Here is a 26,730-nt window from a genome sequence, read left to right on the forward strand (position 1 = left end):
CAAGCACAGATTGCTGGGCCCTGCTCCTGGAGTGTCAGTAGGTCTTCAGAGCCATCTAAGAGTTTGCATTCCAATCCTGTTTCCCAGTGGTGCTGATAGTCAGAGCCACACATTGAGAACCGCTGGCTTAGAAGAGCTAGGCCTGGCTTTGCCACTTAAGAGCTATGTGACCCTGAGCATGTCCCCACTCTTTAATAATACGGTTTCTGCATTTATAACATAGCAGTGCTGAGTACCTTATGGGTTGCTGCATGGGTGAAATGAGATATTTGTAAGTTGCTTCTTTTTTTTCAACAATTTTATTTATTGAGTTTTAGTCAGTTTACAATGTTGTGTCAATTTCCAGTGTAGAGCACAATTTTTCAGCTACACATGAACATACTTATATCATTGCTTAGCACAGGGTGTGGCCCCCAGGAAATGTGCAATCCATGATATCCATGGTGGACTTTATTAATACCTTACCTAGGCTGGGGCCTCGGGATGTATTTCCTTATGTTCGATTGTGCTAATTGGTGAATGATGTTCAAGTGAGTTCCTGCTCCTGAGACCCTACTTTTAGGCTTTCTGGAACAGGAAAAGTGGGTCATTCTCATGAACCACCAGTGATCTGGGGTCCAGTAGGTTGGGTGAGGGCTCCCCCGGAGGTGTTGGTGTATGTTAACTGATGACCCTCAGTCCCTCAAGACCCTTCAGCCTGGCGTGGGTGGCTCTGGGCTGCTCCTGCCCAGACTCCCAGTTACTCTCACATTCCAGACACATGTGGTGCAGTGAGTTGTGGCTGTTCTGGCATCACCATGGAAACCCAACTGCTACTGAGGGAAGTGGGAATAAGGCCCTGAATGGTCTTGGAAACCTGGAAATGTGTCCTTGAGAGGAGAGCCGTGGGTCTCCACAACCATGACTTCCCTTTTCCCCCATGCAATTTGCCCAGAACCCTCTTCTGTGTATGTTTGCCTTCCTTCCCTATTTCATTAAGGAGGGAGCTGAGGCTTGACACATATTTTCCTGCAAAGTCTAGTTATCCTCTCTAGGGGGAAGGGGTGTTCACGTAAGCCTGTGGCTCTAATGGGCAGAACCAGCTGGCCTGCACACTCCGCAGGGTTCTGCATTGCTGCCTGCCTGTCCTGAGCACCATGGACCCAAAATATTAGCGTGTATTTTTGTTGTTTGATGACTTCAGCAGGTCACCTGTCAAGGCTTTTGGTGCTTTTAAAACTTCTTTTTTTAAAGAGTGGTATAAATCTAGCTAATCTTTATTACTTCCATGTGGCGTAAAGGCAAAGTGCTCCCATTTCCATTTTATGGTTTGGGAAACTCAGTTAGTGGGGAGAAAGGATATTTGGGATGGGCCCAGGGGGTGGGAGACAGGCTAGTTCACTCCATTTCAAGTTCTGTTTGGCCAGAGTGAAATTCTGCCTGTGCCCAGGGACTCCAAGGGGTGACAGCCTGGTTTTCCTTTGTTCTCCCTCGACTGAGAACTGAATGAGAGACAGAGTGAGGGAACCATGAGAAGCCATGAGAGGTTGTTGTCTCCAAGTCACTTATAGGTAAGGACGCTGTTCCAGGGAGGGACGTTGACTTGCCCAAATTCGCAGAGGATGCTGGTGACAGAACAAGGCCTGTAAGCCCAGCTCCTTGTCTCCCTTCCTTGCTGGCGCTCTTTCCTCTTTGCCCCAACATACTTTAGGGATTTACCTGTGTGCTCTCTGCTGAGCATCTGTTCCTATTGTTTGGTATTAATTCGATGCCCCACTTGTGATTGATGCTAAGCCCTCCCTGTAGAGCAAGGAATGGTGTGGTCCAGAAAAAACTCTGATAGGTGGGTCACACACATGCTCCATGGGCATCATTTACAGAACAGTCATGGCAGATATTGTGCTAGCTGCTTTAAGTAGCTGCATAGCATTTGAGCCTCATACCTCATGGCGTTAGTTATTAGCATCCCCCATGTGCAGATCAGAGAAGTAAAGCAACTTGCCTAGGGTCACACAGCAAACAGGCAAGCAGAATGAAGATCTGAAGCCAGGACTGGTTGACACACGATATCGCTACCTGCCCTTGATGGCTAAAGAAGATTCTGTCAGAGAGGAAGCAGCAAGCCATACATAGAAAGACTGCCACCAGCCCAGCCTAAATCTTTGCAGACAGATTCGGTTTGCTGGAATAATATGATTACTCAGAAACAGGCTCATGTGTCATCATGGCTAAGGCCATCACCTAACTAATACTGGTGCAAAAAATGAAAACATCCAATTAAGTGTATTGTTTCAAATATGAAATATCTAGCTGCTTGATTTTTTTTTTTTGTCAATACACCTAGCCACTTGGCTGAAGTTTTTGACATAATTGTGAATGTTCCCATTTGCACAGACCCTGCATTCCTGTGCTTTCCCACTTTCTGGAGGCTGTGACAGAAAGGAGAGATGAAAGTTATTTTTAATTTGACCACATCCAAGCCTTCCCTTCCAGCAGCTAAGCCTATATGTTTTCTCAACAGGGTATTAATTACCTGGCTCTGGGAATGACCAGACAGGCTGTTCTGGTGGCTCCGGCTGCCCTGCTGGCCATAATGCAATTGCTCGTGGACACAGCAGGACTCGGAGGCTTCGGCAGGGAGCATCCTCCTCCTCAATAAACTCGGGCATGGGTACTGGGTAACTTGTTAAACACATTTATTGATTTCTTGACAGTAACCAAACACAGTGAGTGACCATTATAAACAAGAAAAGAAAGGCATTCATTTGTACTTTGTGAGATTCCAGCTGCACCTGGAGAGAAAAAGACACCCCTTTCCCAGGAATTTACAAGGCAAAGTGCATTCCTTCAAGGGAGCATCACGAGGGAGGGGTGGGGTGGGTAATGGCAGTTTTGAAATGCAAGAAATCTGTCGCCTGCTATCTCAGGCTGAAGCTCACCTCGTATGAATGATCAAGCCATGGAGTGGAATTAAAGTTATGCTTGCTTAGCAAATGCATTCCCAGTTGCCACAAACTCAGTAAAAACTGGCTGCAAATGAACAAAACATGTAAATGAAGGAGCAAGTGAAAGCAAAGAAAGCAGTTGCATGGAGCCTGTAAGGACGGAGAACAGACCAAAGCCAGAAAGATGAAATTAACTCGTTAAACACATATATTGAGCTGTTAACAATAACCAAACACAATGTATGACCTTTGGAAAACAACAAACAGCAAATGGATCAATCTGATCTTGGCAAATCCTACTACAGATATGTGACAAAGAGGGGAAATAGTTCCATTTTTTAATAGTCTGTGGTGATATATATATACAATGTGTATCTCTTCAATGTCTGTTCTTTTTTTTTTCTTTTTAAATTGTTGAGTAAACAGAAGAAACATAATCTAGTAATAAGTGTCCTTGGACAACTTTGTCCTGGTTCACCTGTCACCAGCACCCTCGAAGGATCCTGGGACACTATCCGAGATTACTTGAAGCAAAGAACAAAATCCACTTGATGCTGTCAGAACTGTGTTTTCTCTCTCTCTTTTGGAAGAATTTTGTATGTACAAAGGCTGAACAGTCTCATTGGGTAGATTTATTTGTTCAGGAAAACAGTATCAAAATTGTAATCAGGTTAACTGTTTTTTTTTCTTTTTTCTTCTAAGACCTCTTATGAATGAGCCTTTTGTTTCTGAAACTTGACTTCCCATCTTGGAGGCTGAGCGTGTGTGTGTGTGTGTAGATATGTTTGCCTGTGTGTGTATGTGTGTGTGAGTGCTTGTATGTGTGTTGGTGAGTGTGTGTAAGAGATGTGTTCTTCTGCCAAGGTTTTGCAGACAGTTTTCATGAAGAAAGGGCCAATCCAAAGAGTGAATGAGGCTTGAGGGAGAGAAGGAGAGAGAAGGAAGGAGGGGGACATTTCAGGTTACATCAGTTCACAGTTGTGGCATTTCACTGAAGTGGGATTCTTCTTGGCTTAGTTCCCTACTTGAGGAGCCATTCATTTACTGGAAAGAGAAAGAAACAAAACAAAACAAAACACACAGACAACACAAAACAAGGCATCATTGAATTAATTTGCACATAGTTTGGGGGCTTACTAAAAGGGGAGTGGACAGTGCTGTAAATTCTTGCTTGCTTGTGTGCGTCCCAACTACCCACTCCACTTTCTTACGACCCTCTAGGCCTGAGCTACTCAATATGGTTGTCACTAGCTGCATGTGGCTATACTGTAAATTTAAATTCATTAAAACGAAATACAATAAAAAATGTTGTTACATTGTCATACCAATCACACTTCAAATGTGCAATAACCACATGTGGCTATTAGCTACTATATTGGACAATGCAGGTATAGAATGCCTCCATCATCTCAGAAACTTGTAGTGGAAGGCCCTGCTTTAGACCGGGGGTGGGCAAATGACGGCCTACAGGCTAAATCCAGCTGTGACTTGTTTTTGTAAATAAAGTTTTATTGGAACACAGACACACCCACTCATTTGCATATTGTCTATGGCTGCTTTCACGGCTACAACATCAGAGTGCAACAGAGACTGCATGGCTCACAAAGCCTAAAATAGTTACCATCTAGCCCTTTGCAGAAGAAGTTTTCTGACCCTGCGCTTAGACTGTAAGTCCTGTAGGCAGGGTGGTGTCTGTCTTCATCACCAGCATAGCCCCATCACCTAGCTGAGTGCCTGGTGCATAGTAGGTGCACCATAAATTGGTACTGAATAAAGAGAAAGCTTGGTGAATGAATGAGTTGAGTATTTATTTGCCTGGTAGTTCTGGCTGGAAGGGAACAGAAAACTACAGTTTCGGCACCCTGGGTGTGTCTGAGAGGAAAAGAAAGACAGAAATGTGGGGGAAGCAGGAGAGATAAAGTGGCAGGCAGTGGTGGTAGCTGCTTCTAAAAGCTGCCTGGTGCCAGCCGCAGTCCCCGTATTTGGGCAGCACATCATGACTACAAAGGGCTTCCCCATCCAGGTTCTCATTTGCTCCTCACAGCAAGTCATGGAGTAGATGGTCTAGGGACGGCCATGAAAGCAGCCAGGTCCAGAGGGCTAAACGATTTGGTTGGGTTTGCACGGCTTGTTAATGTCAGAACCAGGCTGGGAACTTGGGTGTCCTGACTCCCTGGTTGGGGGCATCTCCGTGACACTGTCCTGCCTCCACCTTCCTTTCCCTGTTGAGGGTTTACCACAATGATCAACAGATACTTAGAGTGTAGAAGGGAAGAGAGAGAACTGGGTGTGGACCAGAGTGTTACAGGAGGTGAGAGGTGTCTTGAATGCCCCCTTTCGTAGAAATTATAGTCACTTCTAGGAACATAGCAATGGAAAAAGATGTATTCACATGCATACCTCACTGGGCCCCAATGGCCTGGCATCCAGAGTCGCTTGCTCACCTTCTAGGGGGAAAGGGGTCTATTATGTGTATAACTAAAAGCTCTAGTGTTTCTAGCTGTCTTATTTTAACACATAACCTTGGGAAAATCAGCCTCTCTGGGCTTGCCTATAAAAAGGCTGACTTGCCTGAACCAGAAGAGACTTAAAGATTTGATCGCTATCTCTTCTTATGAAATACAGGCTTTTTCAATAGAAAAGCACCATGCAAATGGAAGGTGGTGGCTTTACTGTCACTTATCATCTTGATTCCTATAATGGGAAGTAGTGCCAGGCCCTCCAGAGCAGGTCTGAGCGGGAAGACTGGGCTCTGGCCAGTGTCCCCGCCCTCTGGACCCACCTCTATACTGCAGCCTCTGGGCCCGATTGTTCGGACAGTCCTTCCCTTGTAAACTGAAGTTGATGTTCGTGCGGATGCAACGGTTGTTGAGTGGCTGGACGGGCCTGAAGTTGTCACTCATGCTCAGAAAGATCTGAGAGGGTTGGTTCTGGCTGAGCAGGCGTAAGGAATGCATCTGAGGAGAGAGAAATAACTCTGAGATCCATCCGTCCTCTTAAACGCTCTAGGGAAAAGGTTAAGACCACATAGACCATGGCCAGCGGGGCAGTGCCAGCTACGTGGGCAAGGGCCCCTGACCCCTTCACAGACCCTGGGCCATGGGGGCGGCTGTTCCTGCTGATGCCTCCATGCTCGGAGTGAGCCTTGCTTCTAGTGCACTAGCTCATGTGTGCTTTTCAACAAGCCAGTGATTCCCTTCTGTCCTCAGACATGTCGTCTGTCAAAGGAGGAAATCTGGCTGGGCATTCTCCAGGGTCTCTTCTTTCTCTTACACCCTGGGGTTTAATAATTCTGGGAATTATTCCCCTATGTGGGTATTATCCAAACTATAGTGACTGGTCCAGGGGTTGGAGCTCAACTAAGCTGGATTAATTTGGTTCCTTGTCTGTGACTATCAGGACCAGGAGCTGGACTGAAATGCTTGCAGCCATGTTTCACCCCAGGACTGGGAAGCAAAGGGAGACTCTCTAACAGGAGGGAGAATGAAGCCAGTGTGCAGCAGGGAGCAGGAGAGAGCAGAGAGAAAGGCTTCTGAGGTTCCGATTCCGGTGAGTTCCTGACATCAATTTCTGATCTTAGATTCTGTAAGATGCCCCGCTATCTCCTGAATACATCCTTTCCCTCAGTTTAAGTTATCTGGACAGGGTTGCTTGTCACTAAAAGAGTCCCAATCAGTATAGATAGGATCAGGCACTTCAAATTGTGCAAATTGTTTTTGGGTTGTGAATACACATCCTATAAAGGAGATAGGATTTGCTTTCTTCGCTTATCTCGCCTCTGCTTTTTATAGACCCTCACAGTCATAGACTGTCAGAGCTAGAACAGACTCATGTAATTTACACCACCTCGTTAAAGAGGAGAATTCACTTCACCGCAGTGGGGCCACGGGCCCAGGAGCACATTAGCAAAGCTGGCTCAGAGGCCAGATCTCCTTGTTCTCCTCAATTCTGAGAACACTAGCCGGCCCAGCTAGGGATACTGTGACATGCTTAACAAAAATCCCACAGTCCAATATGCTTGCAAAATACTACATGTCCTACTGCCTCCTCTCGGAGACTGACATATATCATTATTCTAAAGGCCCTGAGAAGTCTCCCAACAATGAAATCTATGTGACTCTTTAAGTTAAAGTCTTAGCCCTCAGTACCTCAGAATGTGACTTTATTTGGAAACAGGGTCATTACAGACATAATTAGCTCAGATGAGGTTCTTGGGGTGGGCCCTAAGCTAATATGACTGATTGGGGTAGGCCCCAATCTCATAGGACCAATATCCTTATTAAAAGGGAGATTTGGACAAAGAGACACAGACATTGGGAGAACTACATGTAAAGAAGAAGCAGAGTGAGGTGACGCTTCTACAAGCCAAGGAGCACCAAAGATTGTCAGAAATCTACCAGAAACCAGGGGGGAGGCATGGGACAGACTCTTCCTCACGTTCTTAGAAGGAATCAACCCTGCAGACACTTTGATCTTGGACTAAGAGCCTCCAGAACTGTGAGGCAATATGTTTCTATTGTTTAAGCCCCTGAATTTGTGGTTCTTTGTTAAAGCCATCCTAGCAAGGGACTGCAACAGGCACTCTACAAATCCAGCTGGTCTTCCCATCATCTTCCCCGTTAGTGAAAGGACCACCGAGATGCTCACCTGCATCCTGGTTATATAGACGGGTTTGTTCATTATTATCCAGCTTGCCGTCTCGTAGCAGGGCGGGATAGTCATCGATCCATCATATGTAATGAAACTGGAGGTCTCTGGATACAGTTCCTCTATATTAAGTCCCTGCAGTAAGTATGCATCATCTAGAGAACAAAAAGAATAAGAAAGATTTAAGAATTAGGTAACTGAGAAAGTGCTGGTGTTGCTGATGATTTTTTTTTCTTTTTGGATTCCAGAAGATTGTAACTGTTAGGATGGGCTGTAGCAACAAACAGCCCCCAAATCTCAATCACTGTAAACAATGATCCATTGTAGGTTGGCTGAGAGCTTCCTCCGTGTCATTGTTGTCCACATGCTGGGACCCAGGCTCTCAGAGCAGCTGCTGTCTAAGCACTTGTGAGTCACAATGATAGGAGGAAAAGCGAGCAGATGAAACACACGGTGGCTCTTAAAGCTTCCATCCCAGAAGTGGCACATGTCACTTCTTCTCACATTTTGTTAGCCAGAGAAGTCACATGGCCAGGGCTGACATTAGGGACTCAAGGAGGCACATTCCTCCCATAGGATGGGCAATGAATATTGGCGAACAGTAATGTGGTCTCCTACAAAGACACGAGGAAGAGCCAAGTCCTTGGTTCTGGCCCCTGAAACCTGGACACATAGCATTATAGTCATAATGAAATGCACAGTTAGAGGCTTCAGGGCCCTTTAAAACATGCCTGGTCACCATTCTTATTTATTAACATTGATTAGTTAAAGAATATAAAGAAAATACTTTTAGACAGAAAGTTAGGCAGGCCAAATCTTCCCATGAGATTTAACGGTTAAGTTCAACAACTGATTTCATTTTCGTGGCTCCCTCTCCATCAGGCCTATGCAGACAGCCTTGGGTCTTAACATCTATTCGAGGTGTTCACACTCATGTGTCTTTTATTCCTGAATATGCTTTTTCAATTATAAAAGTGACGTAAGTATGTACCATACTATATGGAAAAAAGACAGATGAGAGAAGATAATAGCCCTGATCATATAAAACAACTGCCATTAACATTTTAGTGTATTTCATTCTGATTTTTAAATTCAATGCATTGGTTGTCTTTTTATGAAGTAATTTTCAAATATCAATCAACTTCAATGAAGCTCTGTCCTCCTCTCCTCATGATCCCCCCCCCTTCTTTTGCACACTCTTGCTCCCTTCTCCTGGCTTCCAAAGCACCATGCTTTGTAGTCCTCCTTTTCTGGGCATTCCTTCTGGGGTTCTCTTGCTGGACCCTAATTTTCTACTTGCTTTTCTCAGTGTTGGCATTTCCCGAAGATCTGTCCAAGCTCTTTTTCCCTCAGTCTACACTCTCATCACAGCCCATCTACATTCGTGGCTTCCATTGCCCTCCATACCCCAGTATCCCTGATCTGTGTCTTCAGGGGTCTTGTGCTTGCTGGTTTGTCATGAGTGTCCCCACTGTGGTTGGCCCAGGGAGCCTGGAGAACACATGGCAGGGACCCACAGCCTGGCTGGCAGCGGGATGAGACTGGCTCCTCCAGTTTTCCTGGGCTCACATACGTTTTCTCATCCACATGTTCACCTCCCAGTGGGAAAGAACTAACTCTTTGGTGGTTGACATTACCTCTCAAATTCGGTACTGTGCACATATAATGGTAAAAAAAGTTCTTTTGCATACAGCTGGAACCTCATACTGTCCTAGCAAAACTGGTCAGGCATAGAATAACATCTTCATTGACAAGGAGCTGAAGATCAGAGAGGCAGCGTGAACCGCCCAAGGTCACAGCGCTAGATGGTAGCTGCAGAGTGGGAACAGCTCTCCTGACTTCCAGGGCAAAGTCATTCATTCACTCAACAAATGTTCACTAAACACCTCTGTGCTGGGCACAGGGTTAGGCTCTGGGAGTAGAGCAGTAAATAAGAACAGATGCCTGCCCTCATTCTAGTTGAAGAGGCAGACAGTGAATGGGAAAATAAATATGTGTAGACTCTAGTATCAGGTGTTAATTAGTGCACCTTGACCCAGCCCCTACCTGCCTGCTGATCCGGAGCATTAATGCTGCTGATCCACTCTCCTGGGCACAGCCCCTTACTTTCCTCATATCTTGCTCCAGAAACTGCTCACTCAGTTTTCTTTGGGAGGAAAGAGCCATCTTTGCCTCTTCAGTGGACCTTTGCTTGCCGACTGAATTAAGAACAAGTCAGCTGATCCAGTGGCTGGGAATGATGTGAATAAAACCACTGTTTGCCTGCTTCATCTGGAACTTCCCCTCCTGGCCTCTGCCTACCTTTGAAATTAAAATGCAACTGAACTTCTCCGGGGCTCTGTCCACAAAATGCCTGTGGAAGAGACTGGTCAAGCTGGATGTGGAGACCAACCCTAGGAGAAAGGACTTTCTCTTCCCTTTTAAATGTTTCTATCAAAACATCAGGAAATCAGGACAAGCCCAAAAGAGACATGGTAACTGGAGTGTGGCTGGGATGGGTCTGCACCCTGTGCAGTCAGACGCTTCCATGACAAATGGTGTGATGGTCCTTGGGAGTTAGATCAGCTGCCAACACAATATGCTTATGTGAAGTAGCCATCATTTGGCTCTATTTCTTAAGCTCCTAGTATGTGTCAGGCACTGAGCTAGGTATGGGCAAGCAGGACGTAATTCAGTAAGTACAGCGAGTCACAGAGACAGTGATATGTATTTGCACTGGCTACACTGAGAGGTTGTCAGCTCTGCCTGGGGCTGGGGCTCCAGAGGATTCCTGGAGGAGCTCACCTGAACTGCATCTTGAATGACAAGAAGGTAATCAGTGTGTGGCTGGTAAGGGGTGGTTGTCAAGGGCATTGTAGACAGTCATGCTAGAGAAAGTGAAAGACACAAGAGCAGTGTAGACTTGGGACGGCTAGAGTGAGGGCAAGATGCAGGGGAAAGGTGTTGTGAGAAATAAGGCTGGCGGGCCAGGACAGGACACACCCAGAAGGTCTTTCTCTGTGCTGTTGGGAGTTAGGGCTTCATCCTGCAGGCCACACGGAGCCACTGAGGGGAGGTGTAGTGTGCTCAGATTCGCACTTAATGATGCTTCCTTTGATGGTGGTTTGGCCTGAAGATTAACATACTGAATGAGAAAAGGAAGCATTTGGCACATCGTTATTAAAGGTCAATGTGATTTGTTTAACCAAGCCTGCACTTGGAGCATATTGGGCACTCTAGCATGCTGCTATTATTGTATTTTATTTTATTAGGGGTGGTGGGGAGGAGGGAAGGAAGGAGACGGTAGAATGAAGGCATTCCAGGCATGACTAGAGTAAAGAAAAAGAACATTTATGTTCTTCTGAAACTATAACCAGCCTTTGTGTTGCACCCACATTTGAGGAAAGGGTTGGGGTATATATGTGTGTGTGTGTGTGTGTGTGTGTGTGTGTGTGTGTTTTGGGGGGGTGGGCAGGCCAGGGGCAAGAAGTTATGTTCACGGGTTTAACCCATAGCAAGGTAACAAGGTGCTTCCCAAACCCTGTTGTGCTGATGTCCCAGACTCTGCCGCTGTGCTCCTGCCAAGAGATTCTCCTCCACCAGTGTCGCCTGTGAGATGTGCAGTGGTCGTTAGAGAACCTGGCAACTCCTGTGCTCCCACAGTCCTCGCTCACCACGTTCTTTTCCCCTTGTTCACCACGTGGTGAGTACTCACTGATGCTGGTGTCCTTGCCTAGCCTGCTGATACCCACATTTCCCCTTTTGCCCTTTTTACTTCCTCACATTGTAGAACTTGGAAAGACCCAGTGTGAAGCGTGTGAACTTTGGACTCAGACCTGAGTCTGTGTGCTGGCTTTGCTGTTCACCATCAGTGTGACCTTGGGCATGCAGGTAACCATATGAGCCGCAGTTTCCACGTCTATAGTAGGCAGATGGTTGGAGAAGGCCTGCACTAAATGTTTGTGTCCTCCCCAAATGCGTATGTTGAAATCCTAACCCTCAGTGTGATGGTATTATGAATTGGGGCCTTTGGGAGGTGATTAGGTCATAAGGGCGGAGCCTTCATGAATGGGATTTGTGCCCTTTTAAAAACTACCCAAGCAATAGAAATAAAAGCAAGAATAAACAAATGGGATCTAATTAAACTTACAAGCTTTTGCACAACAAAGGGAACCATAAGCAAAACAAAAAGGCAACCTACGGAATAGGAGAAAATTTTTGCAAACGATGAAACTGACAAAGGTTTGATCTCCAGAATACATAAGCAGCTCATATGACATAATAAGAAAAAACCAAACAACCCAATCCAAAAATGGGCAGAAGACCTAAACAAGCAATTTTCCAAGGAAGAAATACAAATGATCAATAGGCACATGAAAAAATGCTCAATATCACTAATTATCAGAGAAATGCAAATCAAAACTACAATGAGGTATCACCTCACACCAGTCAGAATGGCCATCATTCAAAAATCTACAAATGACAAATGCTGGAGAGGCTGTGGAGAAAAGGGAACCCTCCTACACTGCTGGTGGGAATGCAGGTTGGTGCAGCCACTGTGGAAAACAGTATGGAGATTCCTCAAAAGACTAGTAATAGACTTACCATATGACCCAGGAATCCCGCTCCTGGGCATACATCCAGAAGGAACCCTACTTCAGAATGACACCTGCACCCCAATGTTCATAGCAGCACTATTTACAATAGCCAAGACATGGAAACTTTCCATCAACAGATGACTGGATAAAGAAGAGGTGGTATATTTATACAATGGAATACTATTCAGCCATAAAAATGACATTACACCATTTGCAGCAACATGGATGCTCCTGGAGAATGTCATTCTAAGTGAAGTAAGCCAGAAAGAGAAAGAAAAATACCATGTGAGATCACTCATATATGGAATCTAAAAAAAAAAAGAACATAAATACAGAACAGCAATAGACTCATAGACATAGAATACAAACTTGTGGTTGCCAAGGGGAAGGGGGTGGGAGGGAACACACTGGGATTTCAAAATTTGTAGATACTGATAGGCATATGCAGAATAGATGTTAAGACTATACTATATAGCACAGGGAAATATATACAAGATCTTGTGGTAGCTCACAGCAAAAAAAATGTGACAATGAATATATGTATATTCATGTATAACTGAAAAATTGTGCTCTACACTGGAATTTGACACAACATTGTAAAATGACTATAACTCAATAAGAAAATGTTAAAAAATGAAAAAAAAAAAAAAAAAAACTACCCCAGAGAGCTGTCCCACTTTCTTTTCGCCATGTGAGGTTACAGGAATTCTGTAACCCAGAAAGGGTTTTCACCAGAACCCAATCATGCTGGCATCCTGACCTCAGATTTTCATCCTGCCAGAACTATGAGAAGCAAATTTTGTTGTTTATAAACCCCCCAGTCTTTGGCTACTTTACTATAGCAGCTCAAACTGACTAGGGCAGAGTACTTGCCTCACAGGTTGTCTGAGGGACAGATGAGATCACACTTTCAGGTACTTGAAGCAGGGCCTGGCCCGTGGCCAGTACTCACTGATGCTGGTGCCCTTGCCAAGCTCCCCAGGATGACCCCTGCTCGGCCTCCCGGGCCTCCTGGCTCTCCCTCACTGAGTTAGTGTCTTCCTCTTACGCCACATTTACTGAGCTAGCTCACGAATAATAATCTACCTATTTGGATAACCCACGAAACTGAGATGCTTTGAGAGAAGGGCTTTCACCTTTTATCTCTGGGTGCTGAAGCCCCAGCATGGGGCCCACCACATAGCGGGTGCTTATTAAACACTGGTTACATGATTGAAGGAAATGGTTTCTGGACAGCAGCTCCACCTGCTGGTGGTTCTGGGCAGAAACTAAGGGGGGAAGAGGCAACAGTTGTCTGTCAGGACGGGAAAATCACAGAGGCTGCAGTCCATACCATTAGCTTAAATACATGCTTAAGATAATTAATAGGTATAGAGTATTTACACACAGTTTACATCCCTGTCTCACTCTTTCAAATGGCTGGAGATGTTAACAACTGTGCTTTTGATTTTGTGCTATGCTCCTGCTGAATCTATGGTTTATCTTATACTGAGAACTTAGTTATGGACACAGCTCCCAAGCTGGCTTTTTCTTTCTCTCTTTCTTTCTTTCTTTCTTTCTCTCTTTCTCTCTTTCTCTCTCTCTTTCTTTCTCTCTTTCTTTCTTTCTTTCTTTCTTTCTTTCTTTCTTTCTTTCTTTCTTCCTTTCTTCCTTTCTTCCTTTCTTCCTTTCTTCCTTTCTTCCTTTCTTCCTTTCTTCCTTTCTTTCCTTCCTTCCTTCCTTCCTTCCTTCCTTCCTTCCTTCCTTCCTGCGAAACACACTGTGATGAAATGCTTAGGACCACACAGTGGGGGAATCTTTCCCTGAGTCTGAGCTGCAGTGGTGCCCTCTGGTAAATGCGTCGTGTTTACTTATGTAACACTGATGAGATTTAACATCTCCCGGCTTCCTGGCTATGAAGTTCCCATTCAAAGAGAATGAAGCCGGTGAGAAAAAGGCACGGGCATTCCAGAGATCAATACTGGACTTGCTTCTGATCGATATGGAACTCTTTGACAATTTTCTCATGTAGAATGACATTTCCTTCTGTAATCTGAGGCAAATTCCACTGAAATGAAAAAAGGCAATTACAAAAGAATAAAGTAATATGATTTTTCTTTTTACACAAACAAAAATAAAAAAGAGGGCCTCTGAGAACCGGATTCATGGAGGTTAGCTGCTCCTTTTCTGGTCCTTGCTGACTAGTTACTACCTAGATTGCAACATGGGAAGTGGTGTGCTGTGTTTTGCGTTCTGTGAAAACATTCCCAAAGCCATTCATTTGAAATGAAAGTACAAGTTCAATTAAGCATAGAGAAAGGCACCTGGAGCAATATGCTGAAACTCCCTGGTGATATTTCATCACATTTAACACCGCGTTCCTCTGAGGAGCGGGCGCACAGAACACTTCCCAAGGAATTGAGAAGTATAAGAAAGTTCCAAGTTGGTCTGTCCTTGCCTGCACATTCATCTTTCAGACAGGGTTGGGGTAGGGGGTTAAAGCAAAGTTATAAACAGGCAAGACGGAAAAAAGATGTCTTAAAGGGCTCGTATTGTGTTTTAAAACTCTATGTTTAAAAGCCCTTCTCTGAACACCTTGAGTCATGTGCCTTTGTTTCCTTGCTGGAAATATATTGAGCTGATAACCAGACCTGTTTAAATTTGAAATCTATGCTTTTTAGGATTCTTACTGGACTGAAGTTCACCATTGCGTTTACTGTCTATGAAATGAATGGAGTATGTGAAATGGAAAGAGAATGAATCTACTCCACTGTCCTAGGACCTAGGAAGAAAGTGATCAATTATATGTAACGTTCTAATGGCGACTCCCTCTTACCCATTTAAGAGGCTCTTTGCTCTCCCTTAGTCACTGGCTTCACCACTTCAAAATATCATCTCTTTTAAAAGAAATAACACTAACTACATGAGATCAGGTGGATACTAAAATGGTAAGAATGTTACCTTTCATGTAATTGGGGCTCTGTGCCTTCTTATGAATTAACACAAGAAAAATGGGGGGACATTGGCATTGTTCCAATATACTACATTAAAATATTAAAATACTCCAAGTAAATTACCAATATCTCCTCCAGAAAATCCATTTTTTTCAGTGTCATGATTTCAATCTTGACCCTTAATCTGTTGAAGGGGAATTTAACTTTAATAGAATGAATTTTCATAAGAAGACTTTCTAAATTCAGCCTGAATTAATTTCAGGCTGGGTTAGTGAGAGTGTTTTATAAGATTTGCTCAGACATATGAAATCCAAGCTTTCAAGGAAAGTGGAACCTCACTAGGCTATTTCCCTCCACTGCATATAGGTTCACATACAGGAGCTATGTTTCATGAGAGTAAGCAAACTTTGTTGCCCATGTGCCCTAATTTGCGTTTACTTCGAAGATAAATTTTATTTGGTATTCATAATGACCTAAAACTCCTCCCTTCCAGGAAGCTGGATTTGACCATTACATACCTTAGGATGACTTAAGAAAACACATTATTATGCACTTAGCTTATACCAGTCATTGTCCAGGCAATTGAGTCATTGCCTTGTTTAATCCTCACCCCAACCCTCTCAGTATCAGTATTAATATCCTCATTTTATTGATTAGGAAACCATCTCAGAGAGGTTAAGAAATTTGCCTGAAGTCACACAGCAATGGAAGTGGTATAACCAGGAGCCCAGGTCTATTAGTTCTCTATCTCTTCACTAGGACACCTTGCTTCCCGTAAGAATGGCGGCTTTTTCCAGCATGCTGGTTTCCAAAATTCCCAGTCCTTTTGGCCAGATTGTACTTCTTTCCTCCTTTTATGCATTCCTTAGCACTGAGTTTTTCAACTGGTTGAACAGAATGATTTTGCACAATTTCTTTTTTCCTCCCTAGTCATCTAGGTTATGTTCAAATCAAGCAAGTTGTGTGCTTACTGGCTGCCATTTTATGGTGCTTTCACCCCATGCTTCCATGCTTACTCCTGCCTCCTTGCACCTCCTCAGCTGGTTGGTGGGACAGACCCACAAGAGCCTCCTCCAGGGTAGGGCTTAGAAGATATCTTTAGAAATTATTTACAATCCTAAGTCATGGGGATTTGAGCTGCTCTTTCAAAAGTGAGAACGTGTCCGCCTCTCTTCTCTATTTATTCTCACTCATGATTTAAACCCAGGTTTAAATGCCATCTGGATCCCAGTGACTTCCACATTTATATCTTTAGCTCTCTCTCCTGAAACCCAGACTCATGTATCCAACTGCCTACTCCACACCTCTTCTTTGATGCCCATCTCAAGCTTAACATATTTGAAATTTCGGATTCCCTTCCCACCCATAAATATGTTTCATCCATAATCTTCCCCATCTCAGTTGATGGAAAAGTCTTCCTCCCAGTTGCTCAGGCTAAGAACCGTACAGTCATCCTTGACTCCTCTCTCTCATATCACACACCTTATGCGTTGAGAAATCTCTTGGCTCTTCCTTCAAAATACACCCGTCATTTCTCATCACCTCCCCTGTACTGGTCACGATCAACATAGCCTCATCATTTGGATCGCTGCAATCCTCTCCCAACTTTTGTCCTTGCCCCTTGATAGTCTGTCCAAGCAGAGTGATCGTTTGGTCATGAGATCATGTCACTCTCTGCTCAGAGTCTTAGATTGACTTCTCATTACAATGATCTCCAGGGGAAAGATTGATGGGGAGATTTGACCCCATCTAGAACCAATCTCTACGCCTTCTCTGGTTTCCATGTGTGCCCAGTAATGGCAGTACCACTGTGTCCCTTTAAATGATGCTGATTTCTACTGGTAGTCCCATGCCAAGGGACAGGCAAAAGTTGCAGAGAGCTTAAGATAGTATGGGCCTGAACTTTCAAGGTGACCACAAGTTTTGTGGTTAGTTTGAGTCCATTCCAAAGTGGAAACACATGCAAAAAGCAAGGAGATAGCTCTTCAAACTGAACTAAAGTTAAAATTGAGAGAACATGCTGACAAGTTTCATGGAATGTGAAAGTATCAGTATTACAGCTAGTTAAGACCTCAGAACTAAGCTTTCCCTGCTCCTTAGGGAGGAAGACAACAGGAAAATAAGGGCATAGAAAGGTCCCTAGGAGGACCCATGTTGGAATCCTTGCTCTTCTGTTATAGAAGAGTTCATTACTGTCCAGGAAAGGTACACTCCTTCTCTCGCCCCAACTCCATGGGAGGATTTTGATGTTGGTCTTGGCCGTGTGACTTGCTTTGGCCAGTGAAAAGTGGATAGAAGCAACAATGTGTGTTTCAAGCCTAGGCCTTAAGCAACAACACACATTCTGACCTCCACCATGAGAAGTTCTTGATCCCAAAAAAATGAGAGCCATGTGGAGCCAAGCTGTCCTAGCTGGCCTGAGACCTACAGAGCTGCTCCAAACAACCTACAGATGCAGGAGTGAGAAGTCAGTGCCTACCCTTGAATGCTTGTTCATTATGCAGAAGCTGCTGCCTAATACAGTCACTTACTTGATGTGTGTCCTTGACAAATGGCTTCCCTTCTTAGAGCCTTAATTTCCTCATCTGCAAACTGGGATAGCAGTTGTGCTTATTTTGAGGATGGAGCCTTTAAGGGCACCAGGTAAGGTGCTTCACGTAAAGCTCCAGCATCGAGCCTGCAGTGTGGAAAGCGCTGGGTTAGCGTCACTTCCCTGTTCCCGTGCTGAGCACGTTGCAGGGTGGGTGCCACGTTTAAGTGAGTGCGGCAAACTGCAGCTATGCTGGGGTGTAGCTCTGGGCTGGTTGGGAGAGTGGGTGGGGGTCGGGGTGAGGTGTTCCTGGGTGGTGTGGTTGGGGGGATCCATTTCTTTCTTTCTTACTTAGAAGTATGAAAGCAGGATACTCTGAGAGGTGCCCCTGAGCCGTGATGACTTTGTCTCCACCAGAATTCGTGGGCCTGTGCCAGCATAACCTGCTGCCTCCTGCAGAGCCTCTGAGAGACTTCTAGGCTTGTGTTTCCCACCCACTGGCTGTGTCCTCGTGAATGGCGCCTGTTTCAGAAACTCCCCTGCTTGCTGCGTGGCCGACCTTCCCCAGGCTGGCTGCCTCAGGGAGTTTAACCGGAGGGAAGAGCGCTGGCACTTTCCTGCTGAGAAAATCCATCCCTTGCAGCCCCACTTCTGGGCATCACAGTGTCTCGGCCATTCCCCTGTGTCGCGGCCAGTCATTATCCCTGCAGTGTTCCTTCCTCCAGGTATGTAATAAAGGTGCTCCTGGGAGCACATCCATTCTCCCCGACAATGCGAGAGCACAGAACACCTGTGATCAGGGGCCTGGAACAGTTACCTGAAAGGTAACCACCTTCCCCCACGCCGGGTCTCGTTATCTTGCTTTAGCTCCCCTTGGCCCTGACAGACGGACAGAGGGACAGCTATTCCCTCTGCTAGGAGTGTGTCGTAGAGGTGGTGAGGGCATTTCCTCAAACATGTCTTCTGCATAAACTCCTCAGCCTGTTATCAAGACCCTTCCAGATCTGAGTCCCGACTGTCCTTCCTGCCACTCCCTGTGCCTTGTCGTTGCGACTGCAGGGGGCCGTTCATTCCCCCAGCAATTTCAGGCCATCACCAGTGTTTACCAGGTGTGCTGTGGGGCGCTGAGATGAAGAGCTGATGAAGGCAGCCCCTCCCTTTGAACCCTTCATAGCCCTTTAATGCTTTCCTTGCTTTTGTGTATACTCCTCCTTAGCTTGGAATGTCCTTTCTCTTTCTTTCTTTCTTGTTTCCTCCCTCCATCTCCCTCCCTCCCTCCCTTCCCTCTTTCTCTCTTTCTTTTCTTTCCTCACCAAATGGTCATCATCTACTCAGTCCTTATTTGAAAGGCAATTGCTAAGTACAAACTTGCCATGAATTGTAGGCAGACTTTCTGTGACCTCAAAGAGTTCTGTTCATATTTCTCACACATTGTACTTGTTACACAAATCTTCATGAAACACTATAGTATGTCTGTCTCCATGACTAGAGGGCGAGCGCCTGCCTCATGGACAGGAAACGTGTTCTACTAGTCTATCTCCTGGCACTCCGGAGCCACTCAGTAAAAATGTGCAGAGTGAGTGAGTGAACAAGTGAATGAAGGTCTTTGGTTTAAAGACTGCTACCCACTTCAGCTATTGCCCAGGTGTGTCCTTGGTTCTCATGGACCTGATGGGGGTGTCAGCAGGGACATCTCACTTGAAGTAGATGAAGCTGAAGTTTCCCCTAGCCACAAAATGGCTATTCATCACTGGTCCCAACAAGATCTGTCACCTTGGTTCTCCAACCCCTATTTGCACCAGAATCGATACCTGGTCCTAAGAAAGGCCACCTTCCCCCCGCACAGACACACGTGGATGCTTTCATCTTTGGCAGCAGCCATGTCACTTAATATTAATCAGACCAGAGCTGGGGGTAGGGTGGGGAGGAAAGTCCCACTAATGATTGACTTTGCAGCTGGCAATCTGTTCGATTGCGTGTTGGGGCTTAATGTGTGATTTCATGGCTTTTCACGGTCTCTAAACTGCATCAAGCGTATTCGAAAACATTTTATTTAATTTTTATGCTCTTTTAATCAAAAAAGCTAAAAGACTTATAATCTTTTATGGGCAGTTATAAAATGTATTTACACACAAGACAGAAATGAGCAATCTAAGTTTGAACTTAGAGAGGACCCCATGGGGGCGCTGCTGAGGATAGGCAGGATGGTTCTGGAGATAATTTATTCTTCTAGGAGATTCTCCAGGTTCATTCATCACCGCCACACCAACCTCTTCACATGGGAGTGAATTCATATGGAAGCGCTGTGTGGGAAGGGCTGGTGTCTGGTCCATTTTTATATTCTAGGAGCCTCACTTGGTGCCTGTCATGAGGCAGGCATGCAGGGAATGTTGGCTGAATGAATGAATAAATGAACGAGGGGAGGGTTCTCCATACTTTCCCTCCAGCAGTCCAAGGTGAGATCTGGAGGCATTCACTCTGCCTTTCCCCATCACCAGTGGAGGCAGGAGCAGCAGTGTCCTCCACCTCACTGGGTGGAGCACACGCCAAGAGGATGTGGAATATTAGGTTTGTGTGCTGCGTTTTTACTTTTGTGATAATCAGATTCAGGATCCTAGTCTTAGAAGGACTTTAAGAAACTGAAGTTTAACTTCTTCACTTTACAAATGAGGAAACAGAGTCAAAGTGAGGAAGCTCCTTGCTTAAGGACAGAGTCAGGACTTGAATTCCACTTTCCTGCTCACTCCTAATTGTTAAAATTTTTTTCCTGTACTGTTTTCTTTCAGCCCTTGGCATGTGCTATTTCCTATAACTGTTCCCAAAGCCTGCAACTTCTGGGATTGCTGCTGAAGACAGTAGCACCCATTCTCTCATTTCCCTTCAACTCTGCACTGTTCTGTCTTTTCCGCTTAAGGATTCTGGGGATAAAACCCCTAGAAACCCAAGAAAACTGGACAGAGTTCTCTAGATCAGTGAACCACACATGGGGATGATGAAAAATGCCACCCTGCCTCCCTGAAAGGGAGACCTAGTGACACAGAGAGGGAGATGTGGTCCAGCTGGGGGCCTTTGTATTTGTTGAAGTTGAATCCAAACCACCTGGTGAGTGCTTTTTCAATCACATAATTGGCAAAGCCCCAAATGTGGCCAGCTGACATGGTGGCATCTGTCAGCTAGTAGGGTCCCCTAGCCCATTACCAATCCACAGGATAATGATGACCATCATCATAATAATCATTATTGCCTTAGACGGGCTTGGATGACAAAGGCACTCTGGGGACTTCTGTTTGAAATGAGTTGCTTCTTAGCCAACCCTGGCCCTCCAGAGTGACTTTCTATAGAATTAAAGGATCATGAAGCTGAAAGGGGCCCTTGGAGATCATCAGTTCTGGCTTTCTGCCTTCAGACAAGATGGACCTTTATAGAATACTTGCTGTAAGGAAACTGAAGCAAACTTACTTTTATATGTTATTCTTGTGATAGTATCTCTGTTGAGCATTCGATTAAGGAATGGGTTTGATGAGTCAGAAACCTAGGGGAGAAAAGAAAATATTAATAACTGGGTGGCACTATCACAGGATAAACATTGTCTCCACACACTTACTTATTCACTCATATTTAGTGAGTGCCTGCCATGCTCCAAACACTGTGATGGCCGGAGATTCAGAGATCAAATATACAGAATCTACTTTACAGAAACCCCAGTCTGGAGAAAGGCGACAGGTAAGTAGACCAATGGTTATCATTTAGTGTCAAGAGTGCTATGGTAGTTATAGGTGTGATGACAGTAGAAGACCACCCAGCTGGGGACTCTGAGGAGCCACGGTCTGGGCTGAGTCTGGAAGGATGGGTGGAAGTTAACAAAGTGCTTGATAGTAGAGTGTGGAAAAGGAGGAAGGGTGAGGGAAGCCAGGACACATGGAGGGTTGGGCATTCACGGACATGGGAGGAACTAGTCATGTTTGGTTGAGTATCTCAGTGTCGTTGGAGGTAAGAATACGGGGGAGGGATGAGAGGCAAGGATAGAGAGGTAGACAAGGGCTAGGTCACGTCACACTTTGAATGTCATGTTAGGGCATTTCAACTTTATTCTGTAGGGATGGGAAACCATCAAAGAGTTTTAAGTAGGGAGTGGGAGGGACATATCGGGGGGGGTAGTTATGTAAGAAGAGAATGAAAGGGAAAAAGTACCCACAACAGTGGTATCAGGAGACGAAAAAGATCTCTAAGAAATAATACAGAATCTTATTATATCACTGCTCATTATTACATGAATCAAATATATAATAAGCCATGTCATCCAGTCAATCTTCCATCTGTCCATCCATCCATCCATCCATCCATCCGATAAATATTTCCCAAGTGCCTACTATGGGTGACACATTTTACTTGATGTTCAGGGATCAGTTCTCATCTTATGTCTGTGCCTTCAGGTCTCTAAATTCCTTCTTTGTGAACAAACTAAGCTTCCAGGGGCTTTAGCCAGAGAACCACCGTTTGGAGACTGTGATGTGCCCACACATAACTGTGTAGACTGTTTTCTTAAAAACTCTCTTTTCACTCAGCCTTTCCCATGGTGCCACTGTTCATCTTAGTTATTTCTCTCCTACCTCTCTCGGCTCTGCTCGGTAATTTACGCCTCAGCTGCTAATCGGATGTTGTGACACATCCGCATTTTAAATCTGATTTATTCGGAGGGTTGGAAAAATCAGAGCAGATGATTATTATTATTAGATAAGCAACAGGTAATTTTTAGTTTAGAGAAAGCGCAGACTGTTTACTTTCCCTCCATCTGTCTTTCCTTTCCCACACGTTTTCCTGGGTGTGTTGTTGTGGTGAGACATACACCAAGGGGAGCCTGGTGAGTGACAGTGTTCAGTGGAGGTAAAAATCCCACCCCTGAGACAGAGAAAAGTCCCAAATCAAACACTGCCGCTCCCTGGAAGCTTTAGTGCCAAATCCAATCTCTACTTTGACATCCTCTTCTGCTATTTAAAAGACAGCCTGAAGCTGCCTGTTTATGCGGATACACCCCATGAAGGGAGAGCCAAAAATACACTGTCGTGGCAGGTAAGGAATCTGCCATGCCCCTTAATCGGTGCCTGGGGTTCCTGGTACCCGGTGAGTCTGGGCAGAGCTAACGTTGGGACCGGACCCTTTTGCGCTGATTAAAAATAATTGAAAAATTTCCAAAGTGTGCACAGATGATTTGTGGGCTCTAGTGTGTTGGCTGTGTGGGTGAGAGGATAAAATATGTACTTGGTATAAGTGAGCTTAAGTGGGAAGTTAATGGTGTGTGATTGAGCAGCAATTATAGCCAAATCTCAGTTCTCTGTGCTCATAGGAAGGGTGGCGGATTAGGAGGGGACAGAGATAAGTAAAACCCACAGATAAACAAATCTCTTATTTTAACCAACAACTCTAACCCTTTTATGGCTCAGCTTTTGGCCAGGGCAACATCTCTAGGGCTCAGCTGACCTAGATATCGGGCCTCTCATTTTCTGTTCCTGCCTACCCTGCAGGGAGCTGGGAAAGGGAGGCAGAAAGATCAGAAGGAGCAGAGGACTGTGTGGCTTAGAAAACCCAGGGCTTTGTTCACGTCATTTCTGGTAGGTACTGGTGCTCAGCACAAGGCTGGCCCGTGTCCCACGCTCAGTCGGTGTTTGGGGATGAGTGAATGACAACTCACAGCTTGGATAACTCACGGTGGAGCATCTGGGAGTTGAGTTTGTTGGACAAAGATAGAAATGCTATGGCTTATTTTGAGATCTAGCCAGAAAGCATCAGGTTTGCTCAGGGAAAGAACGGAAGCACCCCCAGGGGCCAGACTGGCCCGAGGAAGATACAGGATTGCTAGTCACCACCCTCTCACTGGCCTCAGGGTCTGGGGTGTAAGTTCCTCCCAACGACCCGCAGGGAAGCAGCCGGGACCCGCGTCAGTAATCTCAGTGGAGCGAGTGTCTCTGCAGCAGCTCGTGAAACACACCAGTAGTTTGCAGTTGAGGAGGCTGAATTCCTGGCGAATCAATTACCCCGTCAGCTGTAATGTGCCGGCACTTCCAGGAGGACATTCACTGACTCAGGGTCTCTGAGCAGAGTGAAGCCTAGTCAGTGGACAAGGCTGAGGCAGCCACCGAAGGTCAGGAGCTGTTGGGCAGCTCTCACACTGGCCACGAGAGTTACTCATGGAAAGTCTGGCGCTGGGAAAGCCACAGCGGGTGGGAGCCCCTGGACATGCACAGCACAGTGTTGTGATATGTCTGCAGGCTCCATAACAACGAGTGTGGTCCAGGCTGAACACATCAGTTGGTTATCACTGTCATAACTGGGGCTGGTTGAGGGATACAGGTATTTGTCCTGTGTTTGTGGGCAACGTGGGGATGTGAGGGAAGAGGGTTTTTTTTTATGGTTTTTTGTTTTGTTTGTTTGTTTTCTTAGGTGGGGATTAGTTTTTTATTTATTTATTTGAGTGGAGGCACTGGGGATTGAACCCAGGACCTTATGTGTGCTAAGCACATACTCTGCCACTGCGCTATGCCCTCGCACCTGAGAAGTTTCTAAGGGTTGTTTTCTCACTTCTTCCCAGCTATGTGAATAAGGTCATTAGTATTAACGTCAAGCAAGACCCGGGTTCCTTCCCTGATGGGCTGTTATGAACTACACGAGCTTGGATGGAATGCCGAAGATTCTCTGAACCATTTTTCTTATTTGCAAGATAGGGACACTGATGCCCACCCCACAGGTTTATAATCAGGGTTCAGTGAGTAAATACACGTAAAGAACGTATCTATCTCTGTGCCTGGCATTCAGGAATCTACTGTTTATCATAACAGAGCTTGTGATGATGCCAAGAGGCAGGAGCTGACTGTCCCAGGACCAGTTTCTCTGGGGGAAGTCACATCAGGTATTAAGAAGGCATGATGGCCTAAAAACATGCTTCTCTGGTCAAAATCCCCTTCCTATTTTGGCCACTGATAAGCTAGAGGAGTTTGGGGTTCATGGCCAGTGGCAGCAATGTGTCACTAATGCTCCTGTCCAATGTTCAGCTCTGCTAGGACCCCAAAAAGGCCTGCCCTGACCCAGGTGAGGGAAAGGAGGTTAGGAGGAAGTGTGGAGTCTTGAGAGGGGTGACCAGGCAGGGCAAAGCACCTGTTGCAAAGGGTGATGCTTTTGAGGAGGGAGAGGAAGTAATGCCTGGCTTTGCCCCTGTGTGTCTGAGTGGTAATGACATCATCACCAGAGCTCAACCTGGTGCCAAATGCTGAATTTCCATTAGTTGTCATCAGATAACAAGTTCTGACAAGAATATGTCCTCTAATGATCTGGCTAAAACTTCCCAAGGGAAGTCACTGCTAGCACAGTGAATGCCACCTGTTGGAACTGCCACAGGCTGCTGCTTTTTTTTTTTTTTCCACTTTATGTTTTTTCTGTTGGAAAGACAATTTCTTTTTTATACTTGCATACCTGTTTCACTTAACATCTGTCAAACCGTTAAAAGTAATTACTTTTTAATAAATGAGAATTTGCTTGGTTGGAGATTTGTTGTTGATGATGACTCTTAAGGAGATGTGGAGCTTACCCAGAATGTCATAAAGAAAGCACAGGTGACCTTTGCTTAATTAGCCACAGGGATGCCTACGAGGGAGAGGGACACTGAGAAGGAAGGATGATACACAGAGCGACTGGGGGAAGCTGAAGGGAGCTGTTTAGTGCAGTGTCTGGAGGGAAGGGATATCTCACATTTTCCTTTTATTTCTTTTGCTGAGGGTCAACCGATGAACAGGACTTTAATCCCATGGGGTCTCAGTGAGAACCCCCCTTACCTTCTATTGCTTCCTTCTGAATTTTCTGCATGAGTGGGACCTAAAGCCTGGCCCTGGACCCAGCATCTTTTTTTTTCCTCGAGGACAAAAGCCATCCAAATCCTCAGGCCCCAGTGCTCTAAAATGGAACTCAGTGTTTTTGCATCTCACTGAAAGGGACTTCATTTTTCATGGATCTCATGGACATAAAAATCATCACCCTGCAGCTTTTCTTAGGCATGGGGAACATTAGTCCTTTTGTTATTTCTGAGATCCAACATGGCTGTAAACTGATACTCTGACTGGAACGGTAATGGTGAGGAGAGCAGAATGAAGGAACACAATGCACTTACTTTTATAAATATAGAAACTACCACCAATCCGTTTGGGCTCTTCGCAGCTTCTGTCACATTTGTATATAGCTCGTGGTTATAGTGGATGAGCTGCACCTGGCGGGAGGGAAAAGCAATAATAAGAACAACAATCTAGCATTAAAAAGATGTGAGGCACAGCATATCCACCCCACACAAGGGTAAACTGTAAAGTCTGTTGTAGGACAATTGGAAAGACAATCTTATTATTGAAGAGATTTCAGAGATACTGCGTGTGTGTGTTTGAGTAAAATGCACGCACACATACACATACACGAAAATACCCACATACATATTTGCAAATGTTTTCTGGTAACAATCATGCCTTTAATAAGCTCGGTGCCCATCTGGCTCTGGCTCCATTCCTGGACATTTCCCCTAAAGTGTGGGAGAAGTGAATTTTTCTTATTAGGAGCAAAACTGCCCTACAGGGGTGGACGTGCTTTCCGGGCTGCACCGACAGCTGCCATTGGCAGCGAGTAAATCTTCCCCATGGCCACGGGGGAGCAGGGAACTGCTAGGACCTGAGTCAGCTCAGTGACTCTGAGAGGAGACCGGTCAGCCTGCAAGATGCAGTGCTCTGGATGGAGAGAGAGTGGATGGCTTAGGCTCCTGTTGGACCAACCTCCCCAGGTCATCTGATTGTGCAGGACTTAACGTGCTTCTCATTCAGTGAGGATCAGCCATCTGCCTCTTGAGCCGTTGTGCATTCATTTCAGGCTGTGGTTTTAAAATAGATTTTTTTTTTAACAGTATGGAAGTATAATTTTTGTATCAAACTAAAAGAGAAGTTGGAAAAAAGTTCCCTCTTCCCACCTCTTTCTCATAGTCCCAGCCCAAGCAATTATGACTATTAACAGTTTGGTATACATCCTTCCACATATTTTTCTGTTCTTATAAATCACACACACATTCTCATGTATGAATAAATTCCTAGAAGTGAATG

General features: G+C 45.2%; 1 protein-coding gene across 1 annotated transcript in view; it reads right to left on the minus strand.

Annotated features, from left to right (window-relative positions):
• Nucleotides 1-2,658: 2,658 nt before the first annotated feature.
• CA10 (carbonic anhydrase 10) overlaps nt 2,659-26,730 on the minus strand; it is a 511,272-nt gene continuing 487,200 nt past the window's right edge. The window contains exons 5-9 of the mRNA XM_032457987.1: nt 25,767-25,862; nt 21,071-21,143; nt 7,572-7,726; nt 5,707-5,881; nt 2,659-3,968 (exon numbers count right to left, since the gene is read on the minus strand). Of these exons, the coding sequence (XP_032313878.1) occupies nt 3,946-3,968; nt 5,707-5,881; nt 7,572-7,726; nt 21,071-21,143; nt 25,767-25,862 (522 nt within the window). The 3' untranslated portion in view covers nt 2,659-3,945. The remainder of the gene's footprint in view (nt 3,969-5,706; nt 5,882-7,571; nt 7,727-21,070; nt 21,144-25,766; nt 25,863-26,730) is intronic.

Source organism: Camelus ferus, chromosome 16 (assembly GCF_009834535.1).
Source record: "Camelus ferus isolate YT-003-E chromosome 16, BCGSAC_Cfer_1.0, whole genome shotgun sequence".
Lineage (NCBI taxonomy): Eukaryota > Metazoa > Chordata > Mammalia > Artiodactyla > Camelidae > Camelus > Camelus ferus.